Source organism: Pristiophorus japonicus, chromosome 7 (genome assembly GCF_044704955.1).
Source record: "Pristiophorus japonicus isolate sPriJap1 chromosome 7, sPriJap1.hap1, whole genome shotgun sequence".
Taxonomy (NCBI): Eukaryota; Metazoa; Chordata; class Chondrichthyes; family Pristiophoridae; genus Pristiophorus; species Pristiophorus japonicus.
In genome coordinates, this window is record NC_091983.1 from 30,940,694 (window position 1) to 30,963,520 (window position 22,827).

The following is a 22,827-nucleotide window of genomic DNA, read 5'->3' on the forward strand; positions in this document are numbered from 1 at the left end:
TTGAAAATAGCTAGCACAGTGAAAAAAAATTGGTGCCAACTAATAATTATTCAGTTTCAATACAAGAAAAGATATTTAAACAGGGAAAATTAATATCCAGAAAAAAATTATGCCAATGTTAAAGAAAACATCCAAGCGCAGGGGGGGGGTTGAGGGCGTCTGCCTTCGATGAAATGGAGTTACCAGCCCTTCTGGAGCACAGAAAGGTACTCCGACCTAACCAAAGGTGGTCATGGAAAGCCCCTCCCAGAGGAGTACAACCCAATTTGGGATGAGATCAGGGAGCTGTGTCCTCGAAATGTACGATGGTACGCACCAGGGAAAGGTGCCGTAAGAGGTGGACTGACCTGGTGAGGGTTGCAAGAGTAAGTAATGATTTTATTTATACCCCCCGCCATGTGCTATGTACCATGTAAATGTAGGTTCAGTGTCATACGGATGATGTTAGTTACCTTAAGGTTATGGCAATGTATTCGTGTTTTTCAGGCAATGACAAGATGATCAATGCAGTGCTATGTGTGTGTGTGTGTGTGTGTGTGTGTTTGCCTGTGCCATGTTAAATGGATTGAAGATTTCTACTTAGATTTACTTTCCTTTCTGCAGAGGAAGACATCTGCAATAGCAGCCGATCAGCGTCACACGGGTGGGGGGGGCGGGGGGTGGGGCGGCGGGGGATGGCCCCACAACCCAGGAGCTGTTTACAGATATCGAGATACGTGCCCTTTCTCTGGTTGGGGATAGCAACGGTGCCACCACCAGCATTGGAGCTGACCCACTCTCACAGGATGGTAAATTGAATAAAATGCAGTCTATGTTGTGGTCCTAACATGTCATGTAATCCAACTGTAACTGTAATGTTGGCCTGATGTAATGTAATGTAAGTTTATTGCACTGTAATGTTGGCCTCATATGATGCACTGGAATGTTGGGGGCATGTAACGCAATTCATATATGTATTGTCGGTCTGCGAAGTGTAATGCAGTACTGCAGCAGTGGTGGATATTTAAGTAAGACTGCGATAAGTCACTGTACTATGTACTCATGTAACTCTGACTCCCCTCCTCTAGTGCCAAGCTTTTTTAAATGTTGTTTTGCACTTCCAGATTCTAATGATTCAGACCACAGTGACACTGACGACAGACCCACTGCCTCCACATCTGGCGTCACCCAGAACTCTCCTAACGAGGAAGAGGAAGAAGAACAAGAAAAGCCACTGATCCAGCAGCCAGTGGGGTGGATCTGGTGGTGGAGATGGAGGAGGATGCACCAGCTCCATGTGGGACAACTGGAACATCCTTCACCACCACGGAGTCTATATTCATGGGATTCCCCCATGGGCCCTCTGAGTCTGCCGGACCATGCCGTGCGCAGCAAGGCATCCCCAGTGTTGCAGTACCTTTACCGCAGCGACGGATGTTGGTGCAGGAAAGGTCGGTCGCTGTCGGCGTGTACCAGGGCATGGTGCATCTGTCACAGGCCAGCACCGACATAGGTCGAGAACTGCTCAAGGCCATGACTACAATAGCCACTAACATCGTGGTTCTATCAGAGTAGCAATCGGAGGAAAGACTGCGTATGATCGCCGCGCCGTCGAAGCCATGCGGTAATTAACAGGATCGGGACATGGAGCGAAAGCCCCACGTGCCATAGTAGTCAGGTCGCCAGCACCTGAGGGTGGGGAGCTGACGTCATCTCCCAGCTCTGAAGCCTCGCCTTCCACATCATGAGCTTGTCATGAGGCCACAGTTATTGCGCCTGCAATGCCTGACCCCCCCCCCCCCCACCCAATGACAGCAATGGCATTTGGGGTGCGGTGCTGCACGTCGGCTTGGTATATACCCAGGGAGCTCTATGCCCATGGGCACTGGGAAAGGGAAGGGCGTCAGTAAGAAAGGGGGAATAGTCCCAAGGCTAGTGTACCACGCGGCCATGGAAAGGGCAGAGGGCGTGGGCGGGGAAAGTAAAGGGTATGTTATTAAAGTTATAAAATGTTTGTTAAAGTTGGTATTAAAGTTTTGTAAGTTTTGTTAAAGTTTTTATTAAAATTGTAACAGTTAATTTTTACAAAGTTTTGAAATTGTTATATATTTTTTAAATTTTTAGATAAATGTTTGAACTGAATTTAACCATTCTTGTACAGTGTCAAACTTTTGGGGCAACAGTCTTCAGGGTCCCATAACGCAGCTCTCCACATTCAAGCAAAGCGTTCATTTATGAGCTGCTGATGTAACAATTTTGCAGTGGCTTATGCTCCGCATGCCCTCCGCTGTGGTGTTGGGGTGGTGCCATGGGTTCATCTGCAAGTTCCTCGTCATTCTCCTGCCCCTCATTGTCCTCTTCTTCCTCCTCCGTCTCCTGCACTCTCTCCTCAGGTGGTCCCGCAGTCCCCTGTGGCAATTCCTGTCCCCGCATGATGGCTAAATTATGCAACATGCAGCACACCACTGTGAACTGAGCAACCTGCTCAGGGTGGCATTGCACAGCCTGCCTCCCGAGTGGTCCAAGCATCAAAAGGGCTGTTTCAGCACTCCAATTGTCTTTTCAATTATGTTATGTGTGGCTATATGGCTTTTATTGTATCGTTGCTCGGGTTCTTTGTGAGGGGTCCGCAGGGGGGTCAAGAGCCAGATGGCGAGGCCATACCCTTTGTCGCCCAGCATCCAGCATTTACCTTGTGGCTGAGACTTCAACAGGTCAGACACAGTGCTCTCCCGTAAGATATGTACATCATGGATGCTCTGTGGAAAGTTGGCATTCACTGCCATTATTCACTGTGTATGGTCGCATATCAGTTGCACGTTGAGGGAATGAAATCCCTTATGGTTTCGGTACACCTCCGCCTCCTGTAAGGGGGCTCGCAGGGCAATATGGGTACAGTCAATAGCACCCTGCACCTTGGGGAAGCCGGCAATGCATGCAAATCCCAAAGCCCTGTCATTGGGAAGTTTATAAATTCCGTCCAGCTTGCATAAGAACATAAGAACATAAGAAATAGGAGCAGGAGAAGGCCATACAATCATGGCTGATCCGATCATGGACTCAGGTCCACTTCCCTGCCCGCTCTCCATAACCCCTTATCGTTTAAGAAACTGTCTATTTCTGTCTTAAATTTATTCAATGTCCCAGCTTCCATAGCTTTCTGAGGCAACGAATTCCACAAATCCACAAACCTCTGAGAGAAGAAATTTCTCCTCATCTCAGTTTTAAATGGGCGGCCCCTTATTCTAAGATACAGTGCTTCAGTTACCTGTCGAATGAACCGATGAGTAGCATACTGAGAAATACAGCATATGTCCCAGCTGATGATTGAAAAGACCCACATGCATAAAAGGAAAGTGCCACAGTCACCTTCATCTCGACAGAGAGTGCAGTAATATTGATGTTACCGGGCTGCAGGTTTGCCTTAATGAGCTGCCAAATTTCAGTGATGACCTCTTTTTAGAAGCGCAGTCTTCAGACACTGCCCACGGACTGCCGGCGTACCGCCCAAAAGGGCGATTTTGATCAGATAACAGCCACATACTGCTGACATACCGCTTGATGGAATATTCATCAATGACATACCGCCGAGCGGTATTCACACTGTGCGCCGTGTATGAACACTTCTCCCTGAAGATCCTTTGCACGTAAGGTCTACTCCTCCTCCTCATCACCATTCTGCGACCTTTTCCATGAGCCTTATAACTCTGCTCAATAAACTTCCTCACATCTGGTTCCTCCATCAGACAGGTTGTCATCAATACAGGCTGAGATAACACAGGCCCCATTCTTTTTAAATCACCACAATATTTTTCAATCAAAAAAAATCAATAAAATGCCTTTCTATCTTAATAATTTATTCAGTAATAGTAAATATACCTTTTCCAATCAAAATCGCAGTCCAAAATCACTTTTCACCTCAGAGACACAGAGCTGCTGCTTTAGCTGACAGTTCCCGATTTCCAAAATGGTGGCTCCGTGCACTGTGCCCATTCCTGACCACTTACCATCGTGTAAAACCACCTTCTCTAGGATGGTATGCAGCTCCGGTGGTATGTCGGTGATATGCGATGAAAATCGCACTTTTTGGGCGGTATGCGGGCGGTCCTGCATGGCGGACGGTGTGCATAGCGCTCGGTGGTGTGTCAATGATGAATATTCCACCGAGCGATATGTCAGCGGTATGTAGCTGTTTTCTGACCAAAATCGCCCTTTTGGGCAGTACGCCGGCGGTGTGCGGTGTGGTATGTCGACCAATTTTGGGACCCTTATGTTATATCAAACTTGTTTAAAGTAGCGGCATGAGGAATTTCAGAGAAATGCGTTCATATAATATTACTTCATAATGTCATTCAAGGCTATAATTCCTTATTTTTTAGTTTTGAATGATCCCACAAATTTTTGCATAAATTTTTCAAACTTGTTTTCACCTTGGAAGGGTGCTTGGCGTGCATGATTTCCTTGAGGCGAGAAGAATCTTGAACTATGGCGTGGCTGATTACGGATAAAAGTGTTGTTACTAGCAGTCAATTTTGTTGAAAATGGAGTTTGGGCTGTTTCTTCTGGTTTCAAGTTGCTGCTTTGAGTCGCGCACACTTTTTCAAAACGACTGTAAACTCTCCGTTCATTAGGCTGGTAGTGGGATTTTGTGGTATCGATTGTGTCTTTCAACTCTTCAGGTTTGCGGTTCTTCACAAGAGAAGAGGAAGGTGTTACAGTGGGACTGGAACTCAGTTTCTCTGCTCTGTTGCCTATGTCCAGTTGGTGTTCTGTGGCAAATCTTGGAGCTGATACATCTCCCCCACTCTTGATATCTTTCTCAAGCAAATAAACATCCGAATTTAATTGTCCTTGCTTATTGGCTCGAGCAAATTTCGGAGTGTTTGTGGAATTTGAAGACATGCTTGCTGTCTTGCCCTTTTGCTCATTCCATGTGTACTTTCTTAATTTTATCCTTTCTCGATGATCATCCTCAGAGGTCAAAGTATCAGTACTGCTCGTCATTTTAAAGGATGAGGCTGACCCTTTACTTCGAGACCCATGATCTCTTTTATCGTGTGAGATGTTAAGTATAGATTTGATTTTCTCTGAGCTTCTTCTAAGGAAATTTGAATGTTGTTCAAGTGCTTTGTTGTCTTTCTCCAAATGCCACATCTTGGGAGATTCATTTCCCTTTGTATCAGTTAGAGAGTGGATTGACAAAGCCCTGCCTAAAGAGGAATTACATTTTGGTTTAGGTAGTGTGTAATGTCCTGATTCTTGCCTGTAATCTAGCATTGATTGTTGATCAGTCAGATGTTTTTGGAATCTCGGACTATAATTGTGTTGGTGTTGGAGGTTAGGACTTTGATTTAGCTCAGCGTTATTGTGAAAAGAAGATGAATAGGTAGATAGCTGTTCGATACCAGCCTGAGTTGGAGTCTTCACATCATCTGATGAATGCTGTTTATCTGCATTAAACAGGGAATATCCAATACTACTGTATGAATGGTCTTGGGGAATTGTTAACCCTGAAGTTGTACCAATAGTCAAAGATGATGATTCAGAGTTATGGTTGCTGACATCATTCTGTCCGAACGCAGAGGTGTTGAAAACCAGTGAAGAACGCAAGCGGGAGTGTACCAAATTAGGGTTGGTTTTAATTTCCGTTCTGCTCATTAATTCTGAATTTCCTTGCATCCTGGAGCCTTCTGGGTTATCAAACCTGTCTAGTTTGTTTGGAGCAGAGTAATCAAGTTGGTCAGTGATAGAACATGTTGGAGTTCCAACTTTATCATTTAGGTAGGTTTCAATTCTCCAGTTTCGTAACCCTACCTTTTTCATATTTTCTAGGGTTGGTAGTTTGTAAGTGGAAGGCACGTGCAGAGTTTTAGGCCCATGATACGTACTCCGGATATTTGAGCTCCGATCAAAGCCTGATGTTATTCGATTATATTTCAGTTGCTCAAAGGTACTTCTATTGGCTCTGGACATAAATTCACCTCTGGATGAAGAAGAAACACTTTCATTTTCTTCTAGTAGTTTCTGGTCACTTCTTTGAAATAAGGGTCTGGGGTTTGTTGCCCTATTCTGCAAGAGATATGATGATGTTTCTGGCTGCTCCCCAGCATAACTATGTCTCTTCCAGTATTCACTCTTCTCATAAGTTTGTAGACGACTGATCCTGCTTATTGCATCCAAACCATTTGTAATGTGAGGTCTAATATGCAAATTCCGTGAATTCAATTTGTTATCAATATTGTCATTTAAATGTGCGTTTTGCCTTCCATGGTACTTTTGATACAGTGTGTCAAGGGTATGCCTTGTGGGATTCTTCCTACTGAATGGCTGCTGCTGGCTGGAGGATGAAGCAAACGAAGATGCTGAATGGTGGTAAATACCGGCGTTAATACCATTTTGCCACAATGATGACTGTTTGCTTTCTCTCAGTAATCCGGAGTTTTCTGTTGAAAACATGCTGGGGTTATCTGATCGAGCATAGATTGTCCGAAATTCATCATCATAGGATTCTACTAGATGTCCAGAGATCACTTGTACCATACTGAGGTTTATCTTTTCAAAGGACCACATAAAGCTGAAAGCCAATAATTCAACTATTTAGTTACGAAAAGACAAATTAACCTGAACATTCAAAAATTATTCTGAAATGAGTTGCTACATTCCATTCTTGCTTTTAGTAACACGGCTGTATTTAAAATTAATCTCGGATCCCTGAGAGTGAGCTGTATGGCCGTGATTTTCCCCCAAGTGCAGATGACACGTCCCTTGAAGGCAAAGCTCATGTTGTTTAAGAATGCGATCTGAACTCTGAAACTGTATTAACAGCCTATACATACGCCCAGTAATTTCTTAATCTTTGTAACAAAGGCATGATGAGGGGTGACATTAGGTTGCTTGAGCAATATCACTGGCGTTCATCTTTGTTAACATGGCTGATACTTCATGAACAATATTAACTATTAATAGAAAAACATATAAATTACATAAAATTACATGGAATTTACAGCTCAGAAACATGCCATTCTGTCCAACTGTTCCAGTGTTTATGCTCCACATGAGCCTCCTCCCACCCTACACCATCCAGCCCTATCTGCATCCCCTTCTATTCCATTCTCCCTCATGTACTTATGACAAGTGTGACCCTGAGCTTCCGGTTGCCTGTCACTTTAATTCTCCACTCCATTCCCACTCTGACCTCTCTGTCCTCGGTCTCCTACATTGTTCCAACGAAGCTCAACGCAAGCTCGAGGAACATAGAAACATAAAAACATAGAAAATAGGTGCAGGAGTAGGCCTGATCATGGCTGATCATTCACCTCAGTACCCCTTTCCTGCTTTCTCTCTATGCCCCTTGATCCCTTTAGCCGTAAGGGCCATATCTAACTCCCTCTTGAATATATCCAGTGAACTTAGATCAACAACTTTCTGCAGTAGGGAATTCCACAGGTTAACAACTCTCTTGGGTAAAGAAGTTTTTCCTCATCTCAGTCCTAAATGGCTTACCCCTTATCCTTAGACTGTGTCCCCTGGTTCTGGACTTCCCCAACATCGGGAACATTCTTCCTGCATCTAACCTGTCCAGTCCCATCAGAATTTTACGTTTCTATGAGATCCCCTCTCATCCTTCTAAACTCCAGTGAATACAGGCCCAGTCGATCCAGTGTCTCCTCATATGTCAGTCCAGCCATCCCTGGAATCAGTCTGGTGAACCTTTGCTGCACTTCTTCAATAGCAAGAACGTCCTTCCTCAAATTAGGAGACCAAAACTGTACACAATATTCCAGGTGAGGCCTCACAAAGGCCCTGTACAACTGCAGTAAGACCTCCCTGCTCCTATACTCAAATCCGCTAGCTATGAAGGCCAACATACCATTTGCCTTCTTCACCGCCTGCTGTACCTGTATGCCAACTTTCAATGCCTGATGAACCATGACACCCAGGTCTCATTGCACCTCCCCTTTTCCTAATCTGCCGCCATTCAGATAATATTCTGGCATCTTTCGTTTACGCACTTTACAGCCTTCTGGACACAACATCGAGTTCAACAATTTCAGAGCATAACCGCTGCCAATCTTTGGCTCCCTTCCCCCACCCCCCTCCACTCTCCGCCCCCCCTCAGAGCCTGTTTCTTTCTTTTTTTCTCCTTGTCTCTAATGGCAGTTGGTCATTATCCCGCCATTCAAACCCTATCTTGACTAATGTTTTTCTGACATTAACATTTGAATTTGGACCATCATCCCTTTTGTCTCTCATATCTCTCCTGTCTTCCAACCTATCACAGACCTTCCCTTTTGTTCTTTCATCCCCCCCCCCTTTCAGTGCTTGTTAAGAATCTGTTCTTTCTGAACACTCTCCAGTTCTGACGAAGGGTCATTGACCTGAAATGTTAAATCTGCTTCCTCTCCACAGATGCTGCCTGACCTGCTGAGATTGCCAGCATTTTCTGTTTTTATTCCAGATTCCAGCATCCGCAGTATTTTGCTTTTGTCCCTCATGTACTTAGCTAGCTTCCCCTTAAATGAATCTTCAACTACTGTTTGTGTTAAGCGAGTTCCACATTCTAACCATGCTCTGGGTGAAGAAGTTTCTCCTGAATTCTTTACTGGATTTATTAACGACTACCTTATATTTCTGCCCCCCAGTTTTGGTCTCCCCCACAAGTGTTGTTGTATGTATATATACATAAAAAGTATGTACTGAAATAGAAAAGTTACCTGTATGTTCCATATACCACTGTCTTACAGTCAACCAGAAGAAATTTCTCCATCATCTTTCCATGGAACTTGCTTCCTGATCTGCAAAGGTAATCTAATCCCTTGACGGTCCGAATTCTAATGTGCTGTTAACAGAAGGTTGGTTGAAATTAGAAGTTGCTTAAAGCCAGCAGTACTAGACATAGGATTTCAACAGATTAAAATGAAACTGCATGTTAGTCTAGCTATTAAACCTATTATCATATAGAAGTGAATAATTTCAATGAATATCTATTGTTTAGGTATTTGTAAGTTCATTGATTGCGTCTATTAGTGAATCAGCATATATTATTAAAGAGCCTCCATTATTCTATGAATAAATAAATTGAAGGAAACACACATTCCTTTTAACGTCGGCATTATTTCACCCTGATTGGAACTGGTAATATTGAAAACAAACTTGACTATTCCAATGCTCTCCTGGCAGGCCTCCCATCTTCCACTCTCCATAAACTTGAGCTCATCCAAAACTTGTCTGCCCGTATGCTAACTCGCACCAAGTTCCATTCACCCACCATCCCTGTGATCGCTGACCTACATTGATTCCTAGTCCAGCAACATCTCGATTTAAAAATTCTCATCCTTGTTTTCAAATCCCTCCATGGCCTCGCCCTTCACTATCTTTGTAACCTCCTCCAGCCCTACAAACCTCCGAGAGCTCTGCGCTCCACCAATTCTGGCCTCTTGGCATCCCCAATTTTAATCACTCCACCATTGACAGCCTTGCTTTCAGCTGCCTAGGCCCTAAACTCTGGAGTTTCCTCCTTAAATCTCTCTGCCTCTCTAGCTCCCTCTCTTCCTCCTCCTTTAAGAATCTCCTTAAAAACTACCTCTTTAACCAAGCTTTTGGGCACCTGTCCTAATATTTCCTTATGAGGCTTGGCATCAAATCTTGGGACATTTTACGATGTCAAAGGCACTATATAAATGCAAGTTGTTGCTGTTGTCGTAACAAAAGTAATTAAAATAAGTTTGACGTGTTAAATATTATATGTCATCAATCTGAATATAATATTGCACTGATATTCTGATAGAATGTTATGCTAAAATTATGGTCACGGTAGCATAGTGGTTCTGTTGATACTGACCAAGTGACTCGACTGTCGAAGGTGACTCACCTCCGGATTTTCCAAAGCCTTTCCACAACCTACAAAGCACAAGTCAGGAGTGTGATGGAATGCTCTCCACTTGTTTGGATGAGTGCAGTTCCAACAACACTCAAGAAACTTGACACCATCCAGGACAAAGCAATCTGCTTGATTGGCACCCCACCCACCATCTTAAACATTCACTCCCTTCACCACCGGCATATCGTGGCTGCAGTGTGCACCATTTACACAAATGCACTGCAGCAACTCGCCAAGGCATCTTCGACAGCACCTCCCAAACCTGTGAGCTCTATCACCTAGAAGGACAAAGGCAGCAGGCGCATGGAAACACCACCACCTTCAAGTTCCCCTCCAAGTCACACACCATTGTGACTTGGATCGCCATTCCTTCATCGTCGGTGGGTCAAAATCCTGCAACTCCCTATTTAACAGCACTGTGGGAGTACCTTCACCATATGGACTGCAGCGTTTTAAGAAGGCAGTTCAGCAGTACCTTCTGAAGGGCAATTGGAGATAGGTTATAACTGCTGGCCTTGCAGTGATGCCCACATCCCATGTATGAATAAAAAAATTAAAATTGGGTAGAAAATTGTGTGTGCCACCATACAAGTTGACCTTTGCATCCTTTCTCCTAGATCCAACCATATTCAGCTGCTTCATCATCAATGACCATCCCTTCAACATAAGGTCAGAAGTGGACATGTTTACTGATTTTTGCATAGTGTTCAGTTCCTCAGATAATGAAGCAATCTGTGCCCGCTTGCAGCAAGACTTGGACAACATTCAGGCTTGGGCTGATAAGTGGCAAGTAACATTCACACCACACAAGTGCCAGGCAATGATCATCTCCAACAAGCAAGAGTCTAACCACCTCCCCTTGACATTCAACGCTATTATCATTGCCGAATCTCCCAACGTCAACATCCTGGGGGTCACCATTGACCAGAAACTTAACTGTAACAGCAGCATACTGTGGTTACAAGAGCAGGTCAGAAGCTGGGTATTCTGTGGCAAGTGACTCAACCTTTCCACCATCTAAAAGGCACAAGTCAGGAGTGTGATTGAATACTTTCCACTTGCCTGGATGAGTGCAGCTTCAACAACACACAAGAAGCACAACACCATCCAGGACAAAGCAGCACGCTTGAATGGCACCCCATCTATAAATAGTAAACAGATAGTAAGAGAAGGGATGGGGCTGATTAGGGACCAAAAAGGAGACCTATGCATGGAGGCAGAGGGTATGGGTTGCAGCCCCTGTTCCAATATTTAAAGGGGCTGCTCCTGAAATTCTGGCTGCACTTCAGTCCCACACTCCTGATCTTTGGGCACCCTGTGTGGAAGGGAGCGGGTAGGTCCGAGGGCCTCCTCGTAGGACTGCTCCTGGGCACAGCCAAGGGTGCCATCAGCCGGTCCAGGCAGCGGACAGTCAAGGGGGTCATTCAGCCTGACTGCCTGCCTCTCTTCCGTGCCTACATCCGGGCCAGGGTGTCCTTGGAGATGGAGCACGCGGTGTCCACCGGTACGCTCGCGGCCTTCCGCGAGAGATGGGCGCCGGAGGGACTGGAGTGCATCATCACCCCCGGCAACCAAATTTTAATTTGATTTTATGTTTTAAAGTTTAATTTGTTTTAATTGCTGGTGTTTTTAGTGTCCCCCTCCCCTTTTATAGGGGGCACTTGGAAAAAAAAAAACTTGATTTTAGTGCCCAAAAAAAACACAAAAAAAATACAAAAAAAACCAACAAAAAAAAGGAAAAAAAGAGGGCAGAGGGTATGGTTGAGGTACTAACTGACTACTTTGCATCTGTCTTCACCAAAGAAGAAGATGCTGCTATAGACATAGTAATGGAGGAGGTAGAGGAGGTACTGGATGGGATAAGAATTGATAAGGATGAGGTACTAGAAAGGCTAGCTGTACTTAATGTAGATAAGTCACCAAGACTGGATAGGTTGCATCCTAGGATTCTGAGGGAAGTGAAGGAAGAAATCATGGAGGTACCGGCCATAATCTTCCAATCCTCAGAAATTGGGGTGGTTCCAGAGGACTGGAGAATTTCAAATGTTATACCCTTTTTCAAAAAAGATAAATCCAGCAACTATAGGCTAATTAGTTTAACCTCAGTAGTGGGGAAGCTTTTAAAAACAATCTTCCGGGATAAAATTAACAGGCACTTGGACAAGTGTGGATTAATTAAGGATAGCCAGCACAGATTTGTTAAAAGCAAATCATGTTTAACCAACTTGATTGAGTTTTTTGATGAGGTAACAGAGAGGGTTGATGAAGACAGTGTGGTTGACGTGGTATACATGGATTTCTAAAAGACATTCGACAAAGTGCTACACAATAGGTTTGTCAGCAAAATTGAAATTGGCTAAGTGACAGGAAACAGAGAGCAGTGGTGAACGGTTGTTTTTCAGACTGGAGGAAGGTATACAGTGGTGTTCCCCAGGGGTCGGTTCTCGGACCATTGCTTTTATTGATATATATTAATGACTTGGATGTGGGTGTACAGGGCACAATTTTAACATTTGCAGATGACACAAAACTTTGAAGTACAGTGAACAGTGAGGAGGGTAGTGATAGACTTCAAGAGGACATTGATAGGCTGGTGAAATTGGCGGACACATGGCAGATGAAATTTAACGTAGAAAAGTGCAAAGTGATACATTTTGATTGGAAGAATGAGGAGAGGAAATATAAACTGAAGGATACAGTCCTAAAGAGGGTGCACAAACAGAGAGACCTAGGGGTATATGAGCACAAATCATTGAAGGTCACAGAGCAGGTTGAGAAAGCAGTTAAAAAAGCTTACGGGATCCTGGGCTTCATGAATGGAGATATAGGGGGCAAATGTGCCCCGTTTTATAGCCCCGTTAGTGCCTTCGGGTGCGGTGCTAATCGGACTTTACGCCCGGGGAGGAGGCACTATGGCCTCCTGGGAAATTGCTCGGGAGGGCAGGCGCTGCGGGTTATCACCCTGGGCCGCTGCACAACCAAAGATGACGTCATCACCGTGTACAGCAACCTCTCACCGCCCTGCATGACCCTCTTAGCACCACGCGGGAGAAATTGCCCCGTGGGCCGCAAGGCTGGCACAAGTGGATGTCAATAAATAGGAGGGTCCCGGGCCGCCATATTTTTTTGCCTGCTAACTCTCGGGTTGGCTCAATGATGGCGGCACTAGCGTTAATCGGGCTGCCATCGTTCAGCCCGCCACTCTGTTTTGGCTGCAGGCCCGGTCCCACACTGTCCTGGTGGCCTAGTGGAGGCGATCAGAGGCCTTGCAGAATGCGCAGCGGCCCTCTCATTTAAACAAAGAGGAGGGGCTGTGAAGCACTTCCCTCAGCGCACAAGTAGCACCCAGCTACCATCCCCAAAGGAAGTAGAGCGCGGGAGATTGCGTTCCATTTCCTTTGAGAGGCGGTAGGGACAATTCCGGGGGCGGGGGCAGGACTTCTGCGCCACCCGCATAAAGTCCGGACCCCAGAAGGCTACCACCCCCAATTGGGGCGCAGAGCAATTTCACCCCATAAAGCACAAAAGCAAGAAAATTATGATGAACCTGTATAAAACACTGGTTCGGTCTCAACTGGAGTATTGTGTCCAATTCTGGGCACCGCACTTTAGGAAGGGTGTGAAGGCCTTCGAGACTGTGCAAAAAGAATGGTTCCAGGGATGAGGGACTTCAGTAACGTGGATAGACTAGAGAAGCTGGCATTGTTCTTCTTAGAACAGAAAATATTTAGAGGAGATTTGATAGAGGTTTTCAAAATCATGAGCGGTCTCAACGGAGTAGATCGAGAGATAGTATTCCCATTGGCAGGAGAGTCAAAAACCAGTGGACAGAGATTTAAGGTGATTGACAAAAGAACCAAAGGCAACATAAGAAAAAACCTTTTTATGCAGCGAGTGGTTAGGATCTGGAATGCACTACCTGAACAGGTGCTGGAGGCAGACTCAATCACGCCTTTCAAAAGGGATTTAAGTAAGTACCTGAAAGAAAGAAAATTGCAGGGCTATGGGGAAAGGGCGGGTGAGTGGGACTACTGAGGTGCTCTTACAGAGAGCCAGCACGGGCTCGACGGGCCAAATGACCTTCTTCTATGCTGTAACCATTCTATGATTCCATGATTCATCCACCACCTTAAACATTCACTCCCTCCACCACCGGTGCACCATGGCTGCAGTGTGTACCGTCTACAAGATGCACTGCAGCAACTCGCCAAGGTTCCTTCGCCAGAACCTCTCAAACCCACAACTTCTACCACCTAGAAGGACAAGGGCCGCAGGCGCATGGGAGCACTACCACCTGCAAGTTCCCCTCCAAGTCACACACTATCCTGACTTGGAAATATATCACCATGCCTTTATTGTCGTTGGGTCAAAATCCTGGAACTAGCAGCTGGGAGTATCTTCCCCACACGGACTGCATCGGTTCGGGAAGGTGGCTCAGCACCACCTCCTCAAGAGCAATTAGGGATGGGCAATAAATACTGGCCTTGCCAATGACGCTCACATCCCGTGAATGAATAACAAAAAAATAGCTGCACTGGAACAGCACGATTAATTCTGGTGTGCAGATTTTCAGCATTCCTGCTGAGATGTTTACATAGTCTTTGTTGGGTCATTGATTATATTTAAGGTGGAGATAGACAGATTTTTGAATGATAAGGGAGTGAAGGGTTATGGGGAGTGGGTGGGAAAGTGGAGCTGAGGCCAGGATCAGATCAGCCATGATCTCATTGAATGGTGGAGCAGGCTCGAGGGGCCAAATAGTCTACTCTTGCTCCTATTTCTTATATTCTCATGTTTGTTGTGTTCAATGAACTCAGCCGCTCTCAATGTCATGTGGAGTGAACCGAATTGGCTAGACACAGACATCAATGATGGTGGGGACCTTGGGAGGTCAATACAATCATTCGCTCAGCAATTTTATCTGAAGCTGCTGCCAAATACTTCAGAATTGTGTCTTGGACTCACATACAGGGCTCCACCATGGTTGAGAACGGGGATATTTATCGAGCATTTGTAGCCAGATTGCCCACCGCCATTCTCTACTGGATGTGACAGGGCTGCAGAGCATTGTTCAGATTCATCATTTGAGGGTTGGCTTAGCTGTCTATAGTCTACGGTTTTTAACATTTAGCATGCAGGTAGCCCTGTGTTGCAGCTTTGCTAGGCTTGTGCTTCATTCTAAGATTTGCCTGGTACTGTGTCTGACATGTCTTTCTACACTACCCATTGAACCAGGTGTCCTAGCTGGAGCGTAGGAACATAGAAACAGGAATAGGCCTTCAGCCCCTCGGGTTTGTTCTGCCATTCAATTAGATCATGGCTGATCTGTATCTTAACTCCATCTAACCACCTTGGTTCACAAACTCCGAATATCCTTGCCTAACAAAAATCTATCAATCTCAGCTTTTAAATTTTCAATTGACCTCCAGCCTCAACAGCTTTTGGGGAGAGTGTTGCAGATTTCCACTGCCCTTTGTGTAAAGAGGTGCTTCTGGACATAACCCCCTGAGTGGTCTAGCTCTAATTTTAAGATTATGCCCCCTTGATCTGGATTCCCCCACCCTATCAACTCCTTTAATCATCTTAAACACCTCAAGTAGATCGCTCCTTAATCTTTTCTACTCAAAGGAATACGAGCCAAGCCTATGAAACCTGTCTTCATAATTGAACCCTTTTAGCCCCGGTATCATTCTGGGCAGCCCTTCCCTCCCTTGAGGTGTGGTTCTAAGAATGCAGTATTCCAGGTGCAGTCTAACCAGAACTATATATAACTGCAGCATAATTTCCACCACTTTGCATTCCAGCCTCCTTGAGATAAAGGCTAACATTCCTCTAACCTTTTTAATTATTTTTTATATCTATCCATCTGCACTACTTAAAGTGTCACCTAACATAGTGCTGTCACTTATTTGGTAATAAGACCACTGGTCTCTTTGATATATAATGGGCCTGGAAATCCCGGCCTCCCCGGCTCCGTACAAAGTTTCTACGGACTTGGGAAGACATCGGAAAAGCCGGTTTTCAGCGCACAATGCGCATGCACTGAAAACCGGCTTTTCCGATCTGTCAAGCTGGAGATTTGACAGATCATCCGCATCTCGGGAGCGAGGACATTTGCTTCGGCGAGGTTGCGGTATTTACCCAAATCTTGCCCAACAAACATCTGCAAAACTCTTGCGCCTGAGAAAGCAGGCGTATAGCCTACTTTTACAGGCGTAAGTGTTTAAAAACATACACAAATATAATAAAATAAAATTAAATAAATGCATTTTATTGTTAAAAACTCTGCCCACTAAGGTAAATTTATTTTTAATCTGAATTACAAAACTTTTTTAAAAAATCGGAAAAATATATTTTTTTCTAAGGCATTAATTAACTTTAATTTCAATTAAGTGAGGTGTGTTTTTTATTTTTTATTGTATGTGTTAGTGTGTTTGGATTTGTTTTCCCATTAATACCAATGAGAACTCATAGACACTGAGTTCGCATTGCTTTAATGGGAATGCTGAGGAATACTGTACCAGATTGGCTGAGCAGTCACACGTGACTGCATTTTCTGTGTGGGAACCTGGAGGACGGGAGCGCGCTTCGCAGCGCGGGAAGAGAAGGCCTCCCCACCGGAATCCCACGCTCCTCCCGGACCACCAGGTACTTGCGTAGAAATATTTCAGGTCGGAGGCAATTGCCCGCGGGAAGCCTCCAACCGCAATTTCCGGGCCATTATTTGCCCAGACAAAAGGGGCAACGTGGATATGAAACTGGTTAAGATATTAGTGGTGAATGGTTGTTTTTTAGACTGGAAGGAAATATACAGTAGTGTCCCTCAGGGGTCGGTATTATTTTTGATATATATTAATGACCTGGACTTGGGTATACAGGGCATTATTTCAAAGTTTACAGATGACACAAAATTTAGGAAAGTGGTAAACAGTGAGGAGGATTATCACAGACTTCAGAGGGACATAGACAGACTGATGAAATGGGCAGGCACATACATGGCAGATGAAATTCAATGCAGCGAACTGTGAAGTGATTCATTTTGGCAGAATGAGGAGAGGCAATATAAACAAAACGGTACAATTTTAAAAGGGGTATAGGAAAAGAGAGAGATGGGGGTGTACGTACACAAATCTTTGAAGGTGGCGGGACAAGTTGATAAGGCTATTAAAAAAGCATACGGGATCATTGGCTTTGTAAACAGAGACATAGAGTACAAAAGCAAGGAAGTTATGTTAAATCTTTACAGATCACTGGTTAGGCCCCAGCTGGAGTATTGTGTCCAAATCTGGGCATCACACCTCAGGAAGGCTGTCAAGGTCTTCGAGTGGGTGCGAAAGAGATTTACTAGAATAGTACCAGAGCTGAGGAACTTCAGTTATGTGGATAAGCAAGAGAAGCTGGGGTTGTTCTCCTTATAGCAGAGAAGGTTAAAAAGAGATCTAATAAATTTTCTCAAAATCAAGAAGGGTTTTGATAGAGTAAGTAAGGAGACATTGTTTCCATTGCAGAAAGGCTAGTAACTGGAGGACACAGATTTAAGCTAATTGGCAAAAGAACCGGAAGTTAGATAAAAATAATTTTTTAACAGAATTATTTTGAAATAACTTTCAAAGGGGAATTGATATAAATACTTGAAGGGGAATAATTTGCACGGGGAAAGAGCAGGGAAATTGGACTAATTGGATTGCTCTTTCAAAGAGCCAGCACGGGCACATTGGGTCAAATGGCCTCCTTCTGTGCTGCACTAGTCTATGATTCCACCTTTTATTTTAATTACTTAACTGATATCATTAGCAATTGTAAAGGTATCACATGCCCCTTCTTAAAGGGGCACACCCCATAAACTGCAAATTAAACCAAAATTTAAAGGAAACGTAACAAAATCAAGTTAAAATCCTGTTCTGGAGGGGGGAGCGGGGTGAAGAAGCATGCCTGTTCCTCCAGTGTCCATTGACTGCGAAAGGCCTCGAGCGTGCCGGTGGACACCACATGCTCCATCTCCAGGGACACCCGGGCGAGAACGTAGCCGCAGAAGAGAGGCTGGCTGTCAGGTCGATCGACCCCCCCCCCCCCCCACCTTGGCTGCCTGGACCTGTTTATGGCCACCTTGGCCAGGTCCACGAGTAGTCCTGCGAGGAGGTCCTCCAATTTTCCCGCTCCCCTCTTCACCGGCTGGCCAAAGAACAAGAAGAGCAGACACTGAAATGCAGCCAAAGATTGAGGAGCATCCCCTTCAAATAGTGGAACAGGAGCTGCAACCTCTCACACTCACTGTATACATGGAGCGCGGACTCCTCCAGGCCGCAGAAATTGCAGGCGGCCTGGGAGTCCGTGAATCTATTTTTAAATTTATTGCGCGGGACTGCTCTGTGCAATACATGCCAGCCCAGATCCCCAGAGGAAAAGGGGAGGATTCCTACATAGAGAGCCCTTCACTGGAAACTCCCGCTTCCTCCACGGTAAGATGGTAGGCCAGGGTGGTGTCTGGATGGCAGATGAGGGTGAGGAAGAGGAGAATGTGCGGGAACAGCCCATACAGGAAAACTCTCCACGCGGAATGGAATGACATGGGGGGATTTCCAGAGAGATGCATCAATGTGTGAGCCGCCAACTCCTGAGGGAAGTTATTCTGTGATGCTATGCTAGATATATCAAGATCGTTAACAATTTTTTGTTGTTTGTAACTTTGTGGTGATTGGCTCACTAGAAGTCAACCGCATAGTTTGTAACTGGAGTCAGGTGTCAGGCAGACTGGGTAGACTCCCATCCCTGAAGGACATTAGTGAATTACTTGTGTTTCTATGACAATCTGGCATGTTTTCTCGTCATTCTTTCTTGTTCCAGCCCACGAACTAGCAGTATATTGAATTCAATTTTACAACTTGCCACGATAGGATTTGAACTCATGAACTCTGCGTTGCTAGTCCAGTTATTCTAATCAGTACACAAACTAATATCAAATAATATAAATGAGCCGATTACGGAGCAAAGTGAGCTCATTCAGGTGCCAGCAGCTCAGGAGAGGCAGTTCCGTCTCTGTGCCGGGAATCTCACTAACTGACACTCGATGTGATGTAGTGTCAGCAGTGGCTCAGTGGGCAGCGTTCTGAATCAGAACATTGTGTGTTCAAATCCCACTCCAGGGACTTGAGCACAAAATCTAGGCTGACACCCCAGTGCAGTACTGAGGGTGCGCTGCACTGCCAGCGGTGCCGTCTTTCAGATGAGACGTTAAACCGTGGCCCCATCTGCTCTCTCAGGTGGATATAAAAGATCCCATGGTGCTATTTTGAAGAAGAGTAGGGAGTTATCTCCGATGTCCTGGACAATATTTATCCCTCAATCAATGTAAGAGAAACAAATGATCTGGTCATTATCACGTTGCTGTTTTGTGGGAGCTTGCTTGGGCGCAACTTGGCTGCTGCATTTCCTGCATTAGGACTACACTCCAAAAAGTACTTCATTGGCTGTAGGGCACTTTGAGACATTCGGAGGTTGTGAAAGGCGCTATATAAATCCAAGTCTTTTTAGTATGAGAAAAGATCTGTGACCTTAGTGCCACTTTACAATGGTTTCTATAAACTGCATTTTGAGGAAATGCTGTGCTGACTTGATTTCTCTTGATTGAAAGGAATCCACATTGCTGATGGGGATGCAGGTTACCATCAAAAGCAAACAACTCCCCCCTGTCTAGGTGGCCTGCTTAGCAAAAGTTCACCCAGGTGTTAGCTTCGATTACTGTGCTGTAAAATAGAGATAGAGCTAATTGTTTAGGATTGTGGATCCACCAGGAAAGGGAAGCTATCACTCCCTGTATGAGAGTAGCTTTGTTTCACAGCTGTAAATAATGGAGTACATTTTCTGAGATTCCATTTTACTGGCAGGGTCTGTGGCTTATCAGAATGTCTGTGGCTTCATGAAAACCCAGATATATGGCTCGAAAGGCAAGACATCATGAATACTTGCTCCTTTTGAAGTTTTGTAAAATGATCAGCTCCATTATATTACAATACAAATGCTCACCATGCAATCAACTGGCTCCAAAACACGCAACTGAGATAGGTTTCACAAATGCTTCCTCTTTGTAATTGTGCCAGCAGTGAAATATATTATGCATTAAACATTCCAGGAGCAGATCATTCTCTGTACACTGCTCCAACAACATGGTGACTCCAGTTAGATGATGAAGTGAAGTTCACGGGAACGGTAGAATAGTGGTTATGTTACTGGACTAGCAATCCAGAGGCCAGGGCTAATGATCTGGGGACATGAGTTCAAATCCCACCATGGCAGCTGGGGAATTTAAATTCAGTTAATTAAATAAATCTGGATTACAAAGCTAGTATCAGTAATGGTGACCATGAAACTATTGGATTGTTGTAAAAACCCATCTGGTTCATGAATGTCCTTTGTGAAGGAAATCTGCCGTCCTTACCTGGTCAGACTCTAGACCCACAGCAATGTGGTTGATTCTTAACTACCCTCTGAAATGGCCACTCAGTTGTAACAAACCACTACAGAAAACAATAATAAGAATAAAACCAGACAGACCACCCGGCATTGACCTCGGCACCAACCTCAGACACAACAACAGCACAGGCAGCCCTGCAAAGTCCTCCTTACTAACATCTGGAGAATTGTACCAAAATTGGGAGAGCTGTCCCACAGACTAGTCAAGCAACAACCTGACATGGTCATACTCACAGAATCATACCTTTCAGCCAATGTCCCAGACTCCTCCATCACCATCCCTGGGTATGTCCTGTCCCACCGGCAGGACACACCCACCAGAGGTGGTGGCACAGTGGTATACAGCTGGGAGGGAGTGGCCCTAGGAGTCCTCAACATTGACTCAGGTCAAGCATGGGCAAAGAAATCTCCTGCTGATTACCATCTACTGACCTCCCTCAGCTGATGATTCAGTTCAACACCACTTGGAAGAAGCACTGAGAGTAGCAAGGGCACAGAATGTTCTCTGGGGGACTTCCATGTCCATCTTCAAGAGTGGCTCGGTAGCACCACTACTGACCGAGCTGGCCGAGCCCTGAAGGACATAGCTGCCAGACTGGGCCTGCAGCAGGTGGTAAAAGAACCAAAACGAGGGAAAAACCTACTTGACCTCATCCTCACCAATCTACCTGTCGCAGATTTATCTGTCCATGACAGTATTGGTAGCAGTGACCACCGTATAATCTTTGTGGAGATGAAGTACCATCTGCACAACGTGTGATAGTATCACCGTGCTAAATGGGAAAGATTCAGAACAGATCTAGCAGCTCAAAACTGGGCATCCATGAGGCGCTGTGGGCCATCAGCACCAGCAGAATTGTATTCCACCACAATCTGTAACCTCATGGCCCGGCATATCCCTCATTCCACCATTACCACCAAGTCAGATGACCAATGCTAGTTCAATGAGGAGTGTAGAAGAGCATGCTAGGAGCAGCACCAGGCATATCTAAAAATGAGGTGCCAACCTGGGAAGCTGCAACACAGGACTACATGCATGCTAAACAGCGAAAGCAGTATGCTATAGACACAGCTAAACAATCGCACAATCAATGGATCAGATCAAAGCTCTGCAGTCCTGCCACATCCAGTCATTGAATGGTGGTGGACCAGTCTTTAGCCAATTTGATTCATGCCATGTGATATCAAGAAATGGCTGCACACAATGGAGACAGCAAAAGCTATAGGCCTCAACAATATCCCAGCTGTCATGCTGAAGACTTGCGCTTCAGAACTAGCCACGCCTCTAGCCAACCTGTTCCAGTACAGCTACAACACTGACATCTACCCGACAAAGTGGAAAACTGCTCAGGTATGTCTAGTCCACAAAAAGCAGGATAAGTCCAATCCGGATAATTACTGCCCATCAGTCTACTCTCAATCGCCAGCAAAGTGTGGATGGTGTTGTCGACAGTGCAATCAAGCGACAATTACTCATCAATAACCTGCTCAGCAATGCTCAATTTGGGTTCTGCCAGGACCACTCGGCTCCAGACCTCATTACAGCCTTCGTTCCAACTTTAACAAAAGAGCTGAATTCCAGAGGTGAGGTGAGAGTGACTGTACATGACATCAAGGCAGAATTTGACCGAGTGTGCCATTAAGGAGCCCTAGTAAAATTGAAGTCAACGGGCGTCAGGGAGAAAACTCTCCAGTGCCTCGAGTCATACCTAGTTTAAAGGAAGATGATTGTGGTTGTTGGAGGTCAATCATCCGAGCCGCTGCAGGAGTTCCTCAGGGCAATGTATTAGGCTCAACCATCTTCAGTTGCTTCATCAATGACCTTCCTTCCATCATAAGGTCAGAAGTGGGGATGTTCACTGATGATTGCATAACGTTCAGTTCCATTCACAAATTCCCAGATAATGAAGCAGTCCATTAACGCATGCAGCAAAACTTAGACAACAATCAGGCTTGGGCTGATAAGTGGCAAGTAACATTTGCGCCATGCATGTGCCAGGCAATGACTATCTCCAACAAGCGAGAGTCTAACCACTGCCCTTTGATATTCAATGCTATTACCATCACCGAATCCCCAATTATCAACATCTCGGTGGTCACAAATGACCAGAACCTTAACTGGACCAGATATAGAAATACTGTGGCTACAAGAGCAGGTCAGATGCTGGGTTTTCTGTGGCAAGTGTCTCACCTCCTGACTCTCCAAAACCTTTCCACCATCTACAAGGCACAAGTCAGTAATGTGATGGAATACTCTCCACTTGCCTGGATGAGTGCAGTTCCAACAACAGTCAAGAAGTTCGACACCATCCAAGACAAAGCAGCCCGCTTGATTGTCACCCCATCCACCACCTTAAAAATTCACTCCCTCCACCACCGGCGTACCGTGGCTGCAGTGTGTACCATCTACAAGATGCACTGCAGCAACTCGCCAAGGCTTCTTCAACAGCACCTACCAATCTCGCAACTTCTGCTACCTGAAGGACAAGGGCAGCAGG

The 22,827-nt window shown here is 45.1% G+C and overlaps 1 protein-coding gene across 1 annotated transcript in view; it reads right to left on the reverse strand.

Moving 5' to 3' along the window:
* Positions 1-2,133: 2,133 nt before the first annotated feature.
* Positions 2,134-22,827, reverse strand: part of fam83b (family with sequence similarity 83 member B) — a 58,789-nt gene continuing 38,095 nt past the window's right edge. Inside the window, exons 4-5 of the mRNA XM_070884342.1 lie at positions 8,694-8,818; positions 2,134-6,553 (exon numbers count right to left, since the gene is read on the reverse strand). Of these exons, the coding sequence (XP_070740443.1) occupies positions 4,348-6,553; positions 8,694-8,818 (2,331 nt within the window). The 3' untranslated portion in view covers positions 2,134-4,347. The remainder of the gene's footprint in view (positions 6,554-8,693; positions 8,819-22,827) is intronic.